Source organism: Lytechinus variegatus, chromosome 9 (genome assembly GCF_018143015.1).
Source record: "Lytechinus variegatus isolate NC3 chromosome 9, Lvar_3.0, whole genome shotgun sequence".
Classification (NCBI taxonomy): domain Eukaryota; kingdom Metazoa; phylum Echinodermata; class Echinoidea; order Temnopleuroida; family Toxopneustidae; genus Lytechinus; species Lytechinus variegatus.
In genome coordinates, this window is record NC_054748.1 from 15,126,726 (window position 1) to 15,140,503 (window position 13,778).

Genomic DNA, 13,778 nt, shown 5'->3' on the forward strand with positions numbered 1-13,778 from the left:
CCCCAAAGGGACTCATTTCACCTTCCACATGCTCGTACGTTGTTTGCTCAAAGAACAATTGTATTTGAAGGACCAAGGCTTTGGAATAATCTTCCAAACGAAATAACTAGCTGTTTATCCCTATTAAAAGTATGTTTAAATGTAAACTGATATCATTTCTTTTGTCCAGTTATGGACACCGTTAAGAAGCACTGGCTGAATATATATAGGTATTTGATTTGTACCTTTTTAAAGGTATAATGTGGTATAGTTTTTGATTTTTTTTTCATTCTTCACTCATCCCCCTCCTATATTTCACATTGTCCACTTTTCCTCTAATTCTTTACCCTGTGATTTTGTGCTAATCTTTGGCCTTTCCTTTGTAGTCTAATTTTTCTTTAGTGTCCGATCTCCTTACGAACTTCATAATTACTTTAAGGAACCTGCAGACATTACAAGCTCTGCTTTTCATGCAGGTTCCTTCATATTTCACTTTATTTACTGCCATTATCCTTGTATTTTCTATGTAATCAAATCTACTTCTTGTATTATGTTATTATTTTGTTATCTTGTGAAGTATGAAAATAAATTCAATTCAATTCAATATCATAAAGTAAAAAATCAATTTTCTCAGAAAATTGAAAATGGTTTAGTTGTACCTTCAGTATATCAATAGACATAAAGATACAGTATGATTCTTCACCCATTCGGCCGTTCCTAAATATTACTAACCATTGAAAAATTTACATTCCCATATATTACATAACATATGGGGCAGCTGCTCAGTTATGACGTCACAAATTCAAACCTTAAAATTACATGTAAAATAACTTTCTAAATCTATCAATGGATTTTCCTCAAATATTCACCAATATTTTTCATATTTTTCTCTATTTTTAAAACAAACTTTTCTTCAGGGTAAACTTCCCTTTTATAAAAAAAAAATGAAATTCATGTATTCTTTATTACACAACATAACATAGATCTAAAAATTCTAATAACTTTCTTGATCTTTTTCACTTTCATCAATATTTTTATTATTTTATTCTATTTGTAAGTTATATAAGTTTTTCCCAAGATGAACTTCCTCTTGAAAGCCTGTCTTTCATGTAGCTTTGCTGGTAAAAGAGCAGTAGCATTTCATAAATGAATGTGTTATTCATTGAATGTGGCATTTTGGGGGCCACTGAATTGAATAAAATCAAGTCCCTGTTTTGATATTTTAATTCTAATTTTGATAGAGTTAGAGTAGCTATCTGTACACTTAATTTAGAATGTAGGCCTACTTCACATTTCGTAACTAGATTTCATGCTTGAGTTTTGATTAGGCCTATACCCTTTTTAGTAGATCCATTAACACTTAAAGTTATGATGGCATAAAAAACTTCCCCAACATGGCTTAAGTTAATTGACCTGAAATGAGCTTTGACCTTGGTCATGTGAACTGACTGTTCAATTATACTTTATTATTTTAATCTAAATGTAGTTCCACATACTGGTACTTTCAAAGTTTTGACATTTCAAAAACTTAACCTTAGTTAAGATTTCCAAGTTGATTTCCACAACATGGTCTAAGTTCATTGAGCCTAAATGACCTTTGACCTTCGTCATGTGATCTCAATCTCAGGCAGAATGTTCAGTGACACTTCATTACCCTCATGTCTAAATTCCATGAAATACTTCCATGTGTACTTCCAATTAAAGTTATGAGATTTCATAAACCAAACTTTCGTTAAGATTCCAATGTTGACGACGCCGCCGCCATCGGAAAAGCTGCGCCTACATGTATAGCCTCATTCTGCTATGCATGTGAGACAAAAAAGACCTATAACTCAAAAGGCGCTAAAAGGAAAATACCCAATGAATAAATTATCCTACTAGTTTGATAGTTTCCAATAAATCTATCTTGAATCGGATAAATCAAGGAAAGTGATTGGAATATTCAGAGGCATTTTATTTTGATCTAAAGTACACTTCATACAACGTGACAAGGGATTACATCTTTCCTCCTACACTTTACAAAATATGCAAAGATCCACAAACAACCCACTTTATGATTTATAATTGTGGAATTAAGAATTTCATCCCTAGATCATCATATCATTGTCCACATCAATCATTGCGGAAACCCTACTCTCATCAACGTCCCAATTGCATGTAGATCAAATCCATTACTTTTATACCCCTCTCATACTGGTTTTCAAATTTCATGCCCGTGCTGTCACAAGATGGTGACACCACTATAAACCCGTTATCAATGCATTCACAGTAGAGAAGTTATCCCAGGACGGTGCTGGGATAAATCAGCTCCATAACAAAACATGTGAAGGCTTGTGACCCCACAAGTGACCCAACTCTAATACGCCGGTCCTGGCACCGGAAATATTTGAGGGCGGGAAATCAAACTCATGTCCTTCAGATTGAAAGACGAGAGTCCTAACCACTGTGTGCCTTCACACTGAAGGAACACCGCGACAGTGGCGGGGCTGTCCCGCTGCTATTACTATGGCTTGCGTAAGCGATAGATTGCTGCGTGGTTATTGCGAGGCGAGGTTATCCCGGGCTAGTCTATTGCAAGTCTGAGAATTACCGCTACTGTAGCGGTGCTTGTGGCCAGTGGGAAGAGGGTTTTAGTTTTCAAATGGTTCAAGCCCCCTAATTTTCAAAATTCAAAGCCTCCTCGTCTTCCTAGTAGGAGTCCTACTTGCGCCTTTCACCATTTCATTTATTTCATCATCATTGACAAAATACAGGAGAATGCAAGAAAGCAGCTGCATTTAGAAGAGGCATAACGGGAGCGGATCAACAGTTGAAATTTTACGGGGTGCTACAGGATCCAGCTTTTTTTTCAAAAAGGATGGCACATTTTACCCCTTGAAATTTGACAAGCAAAAAAAGTCACCTAGATTTAAAGGTCAAGTCCACCCAAGAAAAATGTTGATTTGAATCAATAGAGAAAAATCAGACAAGCACAATGCTGAAAATTTCATCAAAATCCGATGTAAAATAAAAAAGTTATGACATTTCAAAGTTTCGTTTATTTTTAACAAAATAGTTTAACGAGCCAGTTACATCCAAATGAGAGAGTCAATGATGTCACTCACTCACTATTTCTTTTGTTTTTTTATTGTTTGAATTATACAATATTTCAATTTTTACGAATTCTATGATTAAAACCTCCTTGCCTGAAACACAAAATGTTGAAATAATGGAATACCACGTGTTCAGGGAGGAATGAAACTTCATTTCACATGATAATGACGAGAAAATCAGAATATTTCATATTTCATATAATAAAATACAAAAGAAATAGTGAGTGAGTGATGTCATCAGTTCCCTCATTTGCATACCACCTGAGATGTGTTTTGTGTTATGAAGCGAAACTTTAAAATGTCATAACTTTCTCATTTTACATCCGATTTTGATGATATTTTCAGTGTTATGCTTGTTGAATTTTTCTCTTTTTATTCAAATCAAGTTTTTGTTGGGGTGGACTTGTCCTTTAATGACAATAATTTGTCTGCCAAAAAATTAACAAGCAAGAAAAAAGGGTCGATTTCAATATTCAATTTGTCTTTTTTTTTTTTTTTTGAAAGCCTAAGGGGGGCTAGTGCACCTTCAGCCCCTGCCCCCTGGATCCTCGCCTGCATAATGCTTTTATCAAGGGATTCCTGCTTGATAGCATAACACACAATTTCAACATCTGAATAATCGTACAAGATTAAAGATAAATTCCAGTATTGGTAACGATCTCAAAATGACTTTTTACAGAATCTAATATAATGACCACCCAGGTGTCTGTTTGTATGAATAAAAAATATGTGCCAAAGGATTCTGGAAGAAATTGTGTAATTGCTGAGAAATAAGCAAAATAAGCGCCGATTCGGTCACTTCCGTCGGGTCTTTATTCCAGCAATAACAATACACTGTCCCAAGTGTGCCTATCTGTGTTGGTGATCTTCAGTGTAAACATTTTTCAGCGTAGATTTCAAGATTTCACAAAGTTCAGTTTATGTAACTGTACCAGATAGATCTAGATCCTCGATGATATACTGACAATTAAGCCTTGTTTTACAGACTTTCTCATGAAATTAGTGTTTACTGCAACTACTGGCATTTCTCTTTAAAATCATTTTTTATATAGTATGTAAAGCACTTGTCAGCTATCATGGTTTGAAGATTTAAGAATACTGTATATAATGGCTACATTTTTTAAAGATGGGAAGGAATATAAACTATATTGTCGAGATTTATCAAAGCTTCACCTAATCATGCCCGTCATCATTTGTAACTTACAAGAAAATATCAAGTTTTCATTTGAGAATCAAGCAGAAACTTTGTCACCGACAGAAAAACATTGTGAGAAAAATTTGCATTAGGGCCGTCTGCACCATCCCGAGTTTTCAAATTAGCACGCTATTTCTGATCCGGCAAATTATCCCGATCTGAAAAATCTCGAGATTGTTTGTAATGCAGACACAATTATCGCGCTAGTTCTTAGGATTAATTTCGAGATTGCAATCCCAAGTCAACTCCGGTTTATTTGCAAAATAGCGCACTATTTACGAATTATCCCGCTAATTCTTAGGTGCAGACGCACTCGGGTTTGGACTCGGGTTAATTTATTCATGACCTTCAGTCCATAATGCAATTCGCGTTCCATTTCTGCCTTGGTCAAAACATAAACACATCGCGATTGTACCGAACGCATGCGAAAGTCTTTATCTTTAACTTTATCGCGAATAGCGTTCATCAATTCCCCAATCAGCAACGATGGTGTCCCCCCCCCCCCAGCCCCCGGCCCAGTGAATGGATTTTGGGAGAGACCAGACCGATGGGGGAGGCGCTCATTATCGACGATGGTCATAGTCAATAACAATACTGACAGCAGTGTCGTCTTATTCCTTCGTAAAAATTTGAGCAAATAGCATTTCTTTCCTCCTCTCTCTCTCTCTCCCCCTCTGTCGTTGCCTCCTCCGCCATCATATTAAACGAAGAGTACTTCACTCGCTTATAATTATAGCGCGGCTGAGCTGAGAGGATATTGTTGCATAACAGCGGTCGAATTCGGCGAAAGTGCTAGTGAAAAGAGTACATGTACTTGATTGTATATCGCGGGTGCGGGAAGTTATTCAAAAGCGCGGGCCGTTGAAACTCCAAGATCGAAAGTGCGCATGCTCGGAATATCGGGCTTGTTGCCTCGCTCGAGCAAGAATCACTCTTCTTGCGATGGTGGAGACGGGGTTTCTTGAATCTCGAGATTAATCGCGAAGAGGGCTGATCGGGCTAAAATCTCGAGATTGAGCAAACTCGGGATGGTGCAGCACCGCCTATTGTGGACCCGTCCCAACTACAATAATGGATAGATTCCTCTATACATCCTTAGGCCTACAATTAATCCATACCATTATATTCCTTTGCCAAGGAAAAATGTGTGAATTAATTGTTTCCAGTAATTTGTGTTCTTTCAGTATAGATCTACATGTATCAATCAAATGAGATTCATTAAAGGACAACCTCAATAAAAAGTGGATTTGAATAAGAGATAAATGCGACAAGCATAACACTGAAAATTTCATCAAAATAGGATGTAGAACAAGAAAGTTATGACATTTTTAAGTTTTGCTTACTTTCACAAAACAGTTATACACACATCCTGGTCGGTATTCAAATAAGGCGACTGATGACATCAACCAATCACTATTTCTTTTGTATTTTATTACATAACAATTCCAATTATATGCTGATTGTCAAGTGAAACTATGATTGATTGATTCCTCCCCGAACATGTCGAATTTGCATTGCTTTGATATTATAAAGTTGGTCCTTATTGTCGAATAGATCTGTAAAAAAATAAAATATTGTATGATTCACACAATAAAAACAAAAGCAATAGTGAGTGAAGGACTTCATCGACTTTCTCATTTGCATGTCACTGAATTGTGCATATCACTTTTTTGTGAAAAATAAACAAAATTTTAAATAGACTTATGTCATAACTTTCTTTATATATCTTACATCCGATTTTGATAAAATTTTCGGCATTATGCTACATGTAGTTCGATTTTTCTTTATTTATTCTTTCAACATTTTTCTGGAGTGGACGTGACCTTTTTTAACCCCTGATCTTCATGTGATCAAGTCTATCTTGATGTACACTTACAGGTCTACATGTCGAGCTATCACAGGAGATTGATTCGAGTTCAGTCATTCGATCAGTGCCCCTTTTAAGCAAGTACATAGCATGCATGTTCAGCATATAAAAAATGATTCACAATTCACAGCTGTTATAAAACAAACTGCCTCCAAGGAAATGTTGACCACAAGTCTTTGAACATGATCCATGGAGCTAGAATGAACTATATACAGCTCCATGAACCAAGCATGCGTGATTCATGTGTTTCATAACACTAATCCCGTAAACAAACCATAATAGGTGGTTTCAAACCGCCTCAACCACAATAATCCCTGTTAACTTACCTCATAATTATTCCTGCATACATATCACCCCGAAACAAACCCTTCACAGAAAAGTTCTTGGAGTTTACAAGCATGTGCAGTATGGTCTGATAATTAGCATGCAAGGCGCAAGATTCAAAATCGCTAGCTCAACAGCCGCCCACAGCACCCATGCCCAACTACAAGCAGGGCTTTTAAAGAAAGTTCTTGTAATTTGCTTTCACACTAAAAAAAAAAAACCTGTGACTGGCATGGTAAATTCCCAGGGAAAGTTCTTGCAACATTGAAAAGTACCTACTGTACTTGCCATTTTCTTTTGAGGATATTCGGCGTAATTTGCTTTCAAATTGGAAAAAATGCCTGAAACTGACTAAATTTGAGGAAGTCTGAAACCTAGATGTCTCTTCAACCTGCTATGTCTCTTCTGTATTAAATTCATTAGGTGGTTTCAAACCGCCTCGATCACAAGAATCCCCGTTAAATTACGAGAACTTTTTAAGGCTAAAAAATACCCGTTAATTATTCCTGCATTCACACCGCCCCGAAACACATCCTTCGGGATAAGTTCCCGAAGTTACGAGCATGCGCAGTGTGGTCTGACAAGCAGGCAAGGCGGGAGATTCAAAATCACTAGCCCAGCAGCCACCCACGCCGCCGCGCCCAACGACACGCTGGGATAAATGTTCCCGTAATTTGCTTTCACATCGCCAAAATACCTGCGACCTTGGAAAAATCCCCACGAAAGTTCTCGTAATTTCGCCAAGTACCTGCTATTTAGCGGGTATTTTCTTTCGGGGATATTACGCGTAGTTTGCTTTCACATTACCAAAATACCTGGTATTTTCTGATCGGGGTAAATTTCCCGATCAGAGAATACCTGGAACTGGCGAACTTCGAGGCGGTCTGAAACCACCTAGTGTTGCCAAATATTCTAGCCTCCTCTCAAGTCAAGGCATAGTCTGAGGCCTCAGTTTGACCTTAACATAATTATGCTTGCCAAAGGTCAAAAGTTTGAGTCAAACACAGACTTCAGGTAGTTATAAATAATGTATTGAAAATTACACATTATCATATTATTTATGGTATTTTTAATCCTTTATTTTTCATGTTACTCATTACAGTAGCTGTATTCAGACCGACCACATCATCAGAGTACCTGTTACATTACAAGAACTTGTTCTGTCCTTAAAGGACAAGTCCACTCCAACAAAAAACTTGATTTGAACAAAAAGAGAAAAATTCAACAAGCATAACACTGAAAATTTTATCAAAATCGGATGTAAAATAAAGTTTCGCTTCATTTCACAAAACAGTTATATGCACCTCTCAGTCGGTATGCAAATGAGGGAACTGATGACATCACTCACTCACTATTTCTTTTGTATTTTATTATATGAAATATAAAATCTTTTTGACTTTCTCATCATGTTAATTGAAGTTTCATTCCATCAAGGTCAAGGTCATATGTCACAATTTTTTGCATGATTATTCTACTCCTAGATGTTTACCATCAGGAGGGTATTCATTCTAATCAAAGTCATGTAACACTATTTTTCAGGTCATTAAAGCCTCTGAAATGTCTCATACGTAACGCGAATTCTTGGACTTGCCCTAAATACATGCACATGTAGGAGCATGTGCAGCATGGTCTGGTTTAACAGGCGAGGACATGGCACTCGGGCCTTACAGTCACTGCTCGCTAGGTTTAGAAACTTCTCATAATTTACCAACGACCTTGAAATTTATAGTTATTTACCTGTAAAACACAGAGTCAACAAGAGGCCACACACACACAGTTGGCCACCCATGACCTTGAAAATTATATTTAAGACTAAAGGTAGCGATTTCTGGCGCGAATATTCACTGCTGAATGATTACACGCTGTATAAGCTAAAACAACAACAACAATTATGTATGTGCATAACACAGTCAATATAAGAAGCCCGTTCGTCAATTCGCCCCCCTTTATAAATAGGCCTACTGAAATACCTGGAAATGTAAGGTCGACATCGGGAATATCCTCCAAAGAGTAGAGGGGCGATGGAAGTTCTTCAGGGATGACCAGGTTCAGCTGGTCTATGTTACCCATTGATGATGCTACACTGTTACGTTGCTCAGTTTCCATGGCAACGGCTTCAAAATCGTTGATCAGGATGGGCTTCATGAAAACGCTGGAAAAAAGAATGAGTGAAGAGTTGTATATTTGAGCACCATTGCTTTTAAATGTACATGTAAATGTGTAACCTAGCTGCCACCCCCAAACCAACAATAGACCTGTGGGCCAAACAAAATTATGAGATTTTCATTGAGTTCAAAAGGCACATTGAAGATTTAAAATGATCAAATTTTGAAATTGATCAACAATACAAGTACTTGATTGAATGCAGAAGAAATGTAATGAGAGCTTCAAAAAATAAGTAGAAACCGCATGCATTCGTAATTCGGAAGCTTTGTTATTCCGAAGGTTCGGATATTTTGAAGATTCGTTATTCCGAAGGTTCTTATTTCCGAAGGTTCGTAATTCTGAAGGTTTTTAAGTCCGAAAACGACATGAGGTTCGTAATTCCGAAACATAATGATTAACGAACCTTATTTCGTTTTCGGACTAAAGAACCTTTTTCGTTTTCGGACTAACGAACCTTCGGAACATCGAACCTTATTTCGTTTTCGGATAATCAAACCTTCTGAATAACGCCACATATGTTCGGATTAATGAACCCTTTCACGTTTTTCGGATTAACGAACATCGAGGTATAGGCAATTAACATGTTTCGGAATTATGAACCTTCGGAATAAAGAACCTTCGGAATTACGAAGTGTAACTGTAGAAACAAGGTTTCAACTTCATTTTCATTCAAGCTTAAGATTTGCACACTACGCAATCTAATACCACTTCCATACTGAAAGCCGAAGTGAAATAACTCCGGAGTCCAGAAGGAGTTCATTACTCCACTTCGGAGAGCAGTATGAAAATTCTAGGATAATTTTGATCTGGATTCAAAGTGGAGAACTCAACCAACTTCGAGAAGAGGGTTACAAACAGAGTTTGCATAGTCCGCAAGGGGTATCGCCTATCTCATGCCGCACGCCACAAATACGGTGCGAACTCGCTTGGAAACCAATGAAACGACTGTGGATATGCCACTGTGGAGCTTGCCAGTTTGAAAAGGGATGTAATGTCGGTCCTCAGTATAAGCGTATCAACTCAATCTGGAGATAACTCCACTGGCCTGCAGTATGAAAACACCTTAAATGAAACTTTCACGCCTTTTGCTTTGGGGTGACTGCATGGTCATTTCTTGAAAATCCTGTCAAAATCATTAACTTCACCATTCCATTGGAAATCTCATATTATTTCTATTAGTACAAAGATCAAGACCCATTATTCCATTGGTGTTCTGTCCAAGTTACGACATTATGTTCCTAAATCAATTTTGATTACTTTATATAATAGCATCATACTACCCCATTTGAATTATTGCAATGTTGTCTGGGGCTACACCTTCAAATCACACTTCAGATAAACTACGTATTTTACAAAAAAAAGTAGTTAGCATTATTTCAAACGCTCCCTACCGCACTCATAGAAAGCCTCTATTTTCTCAACTGAACATAATGCCATTACAGGACTTGATATCATTTAATTCTCTTGTATTTATGTATAAATTTTATGCTAAAATCTTGCCTCCTCTTTTCAATGACATTTTTGTCCCAAATTCTACAATACACCCTTATTTTACTCGCCAAAGCAATCAATTCATCTACCCTGAGCTCGATCAACTATGTCTTTCAATTCCTTAAAAACTTGTTTTCCTAAGTTATGGAATAACCTCCCCTCTGACATAAAACCCAGTTCAACTCTTTCTAGGTTCAATAGACTTATCAGAAAATTATTAACATGTGCTTTAAAAACTTTCAATTATTTGTTTTTATCTCATTGAAAGTCCCCCCTTTCCCTTTTTTTACGGCTATATCGGTGTAGTATAATTATTATTTGTTGTATATATTTTCAGTGTACATTTTAACTCAGTGGCCGCTTTTTATAAGCTCTGCTTTCTCTGGGGTCACCAAACCATCATTCTATTGTTATATTTAGTATTTGTATGATTATTTATATTCATTTAATTATTTGTATCTGATGATGGTTTAATGAATTGAAAAAATATTGAATTGCATTACTCTATCTGATCTAAGAACTTTGAGAGCAGATCTCTAGTCTTCATCATTTTATATTGGAAAGGACTGACATCTTTTAAAAAAAAATTCTTTAAGACAATGAAAAAAAAGCAATACTTAATTCAGAGGTAAAACATTTAAGGCCATGAGGAGAAACTGTTGATGTTATGCTGGAGTTTTATAATCCTCTTAAAATGCGAAAGTGAATACTTAGATGCCACCTCCATCTCAATGTCCATTGATGGCATACACGATAGAGCATACAGTAAACATTTATGTAATGTAGAAGGGACAGTCCCTAGAATCTAAGGTATCCATGGCAACTGGGGTACGTGACCAGCTCGTATGGGAGAAGAAATTGTTGCATTGTCACGTAAGCACTGCAATAAGGCTCGACAGTCATAAATCAAAATGAATATAGAACACACGAGAATACATGTAGCTGTCTGATATGGGATACTAAATGCCGATCGACGCTCAAAGATTCTAGCACGCAGCAAGAGCTGTGGTGTTCAAATGACCAACATAACAGACCTTTTTACTCTGGTGTTTAATAAATTTGTGGTGTTGGTTCAACACCTTAAGTTGTCAAGTACTGTAACACTGCTTGTTGCTGTGATCATCTCTAAGGTATAATTTTAACACCTCAGTGTGTAGTCTAGACACACCAAAGGTGTTGATTTTCACGCCCTGGTTTTTAGAGGTGTTGGGTAATATTACAACACCTTTCATCGTTACTTTAACACTGTGTGGTGCTATGATCACCTCCGGGGTGTAATTTTAACACCTTAGTCAGAAGTCCTCTATAGGGACACCAAATGGTGTCAATGTTAACACCCTGGTTATTTGTGGTGCAAGGTGTAAAATTATAAGTGTAATCAGGGATAGAAATGATGCAAGTAAGGCTTATACCCCTTTCACAGTGCGCTTTTCACCGGCGATCTTCACCGGCGAAGTTCGCCAGCGAAGGGGAAAATGTCCAGTATGAAAGGTACACAGGAGAACTTCACCGGTGAAGTTCGCAGGCGAACTTCTCCACCTCTAGAGGTGGAGAACTTCGCCGGTGAAACAGCCAGTATGAAAGCAAACCGGAGAACTTCTCCTCTTTAATGACGTCAGAGGTCAAATTTTTTCTCTCCCGAAGTCCCCTGCACCGAGATTCTGCGCGCAACTACTTGCAAGCTCAGCTGAATGCTGTCGCCAAGTAGATACCCTCGAATCGCCCATTGAACTTTCGCCGGTGAAAAAATGTCAGTGCGAAAGGGTACATCTTTTTTTTCGCCGGTGAAGTGAGGAATGCGAGGCGGAGAAGTTCGCCGGTGAAAAATGAAGAGGGCAGTGTGAAAGGGGTATTAGATGCAAGAGCTCCAATTTGTGTTGAAGACCTTTTTTTTGGGGGGGGGGTTACGAAACAACTTAGAAACAAAGTCAAATTTTTGGTGAAGACCATTTTTTTTGCTTGTCAACTTTTTATTCTGCTTGAACCCCCCCCCCTTTCCAAAATCCTGTGTATGCCACTGATTATCCCAAATAACTATAAATTTATTTTAGAAAGTGGCGCTTGCCGAAATTCTTATTACACCGAGGAGCTGCTCTTTAAATTGCATGACTTCACAAAATGAAAGCTCTAATCATTTTGATTCATTTTCTTTCAAACAAAATATTTCTAGCCAGCTTATGAGATACACGATGGTAACGCGCCATTTCGCCCTCAGGACCGCACAAATCACCCCTAAATTTCCCCAAAATGTATGTTTTGGGACACGCATTCTTTCTACATGTACATGTGGAGTAGCCTCAGGATCAGTCACAAACAAGATTATGTGGTAAATCAATATACTACAGCAGAATAACATATGCTTTTACTGCATAATTGCTTGTTACCCCTAAAAAGTAGCCCTTCAAATGAAAGAGATAGCCCCCCAAATTCTGAAGTCACCCCTTTGTGGAAAAAAGCTAGCCCTTAAATTAAAAAAAAAAACATTTCCTACCATGATTCTAGCTTTTCTACTTTCATCAACACCATATTGATGCAAGAACAAACTTCTCCTTTCTATAAAAGAAGAACACTCATCACTTTTGTTAATTTTCTTCAAACTTTCACCAAAATATTTCTAGATACTTTTATCAACACCAGATTGATGCCAGAACGAACTTCTCCTTTCTATAAAAGAAGGAGAGGGTCACAATTCTGGAGTAATCAGTGGCCCACCGCCCAAATGGCAAAAACAAGACTCTTCAAAACATTGCATCATGAAGGAAACCCTTTATTACCATCTAGCTAGGCCTCACTTATCCAACTCCCATTTGGCCTCATCCATCATTGACTAAACTTCATCTCATCTTCTTCTTCAATTAGGGAGTGTTCACACAATTTTTATTTTCTTTATTTATAAGTGTATCAATCAGCTTTATGCCTGTTCATTTTTCTCTGTCGTTTAATACAAATCAGAATTTAAATAAATACAATACATACACTTCTTCATTAATTCATTTGCCAGGACACAGGACATGTTCTCATGTTATAGGTTAAAAAAAGTGGAACAATTTATCTAAAAGACATCGGAAACGCACCATCTTTGAATTGTTTTAAGACAAAACTTACGAAAAAACTTACATCCAGTCCCTATATTGAGAGATATGCTTTAGTTACAGACAGTTGTGGTTTGATTGATTTCACGATTTATTTACTATTTCATTTGATACAATGTATATGGAGTTGCACTGATCTAATCTGCTTTGTATTTTGTATTTTCCCTTGTTACATACGTAATGTACTTTGTAATTGTATGGATAAGTTTTTTGTGTGTGTGATTTAAAGGTATTGTTTAACTTTGTGAGCAGCCGATTTAAAAAAATCTCAAACCAAGATGAAACATGTGTACAAGTGCATGTATTAGAACTAATAAACCCTGAAAACAACCATTATTGAGAATGAAAAGCTAAAACTACAAGGCAAACCCTGATTTTGTAAATAGGTGTCTTATAGACGCCTAAATAGTACACATAAGTGTATGGGATGAAATTAATATGGTGTTTCTGGTCACTTTATATATCAATTTTTGAAGCACTAAATAATTATTTTTGAACGCAATTTTTTCTGGGCTTCATTTTTGTAACATATCACAGACACAGGTGACAAGTGTGACCTTCTGGCTCAGATT

General features: G+C 37.1%; 1 protein-coding gene across 1 annotated transcript in view; it reads right to left on the reverse strand.

Moving 5' to 3' along the window:
* Nucleotides 1–13,778, reverse strand: part of LOC121421546 (nuclear receptor subfamily 1 group D member 2-like) — a 45,464-nt gene that overhangs the window by 15,006 nt on the left and 16,680 nt on the right. The window contains exon 3 of the mRNA XM_041616288.1: nucleotides 8,428–8,609. Within this exon, the coding sequence (XP_041472222.1) occupies nucleotides 8,428–8,602 (175 nt within the window). The 5' untranslated portion in view covers nucleotides 8,603–8,609. The remainder of the gene's footprint in view (nucleotides 1–8,427; nucleotides 8,610–13,778) is intronic.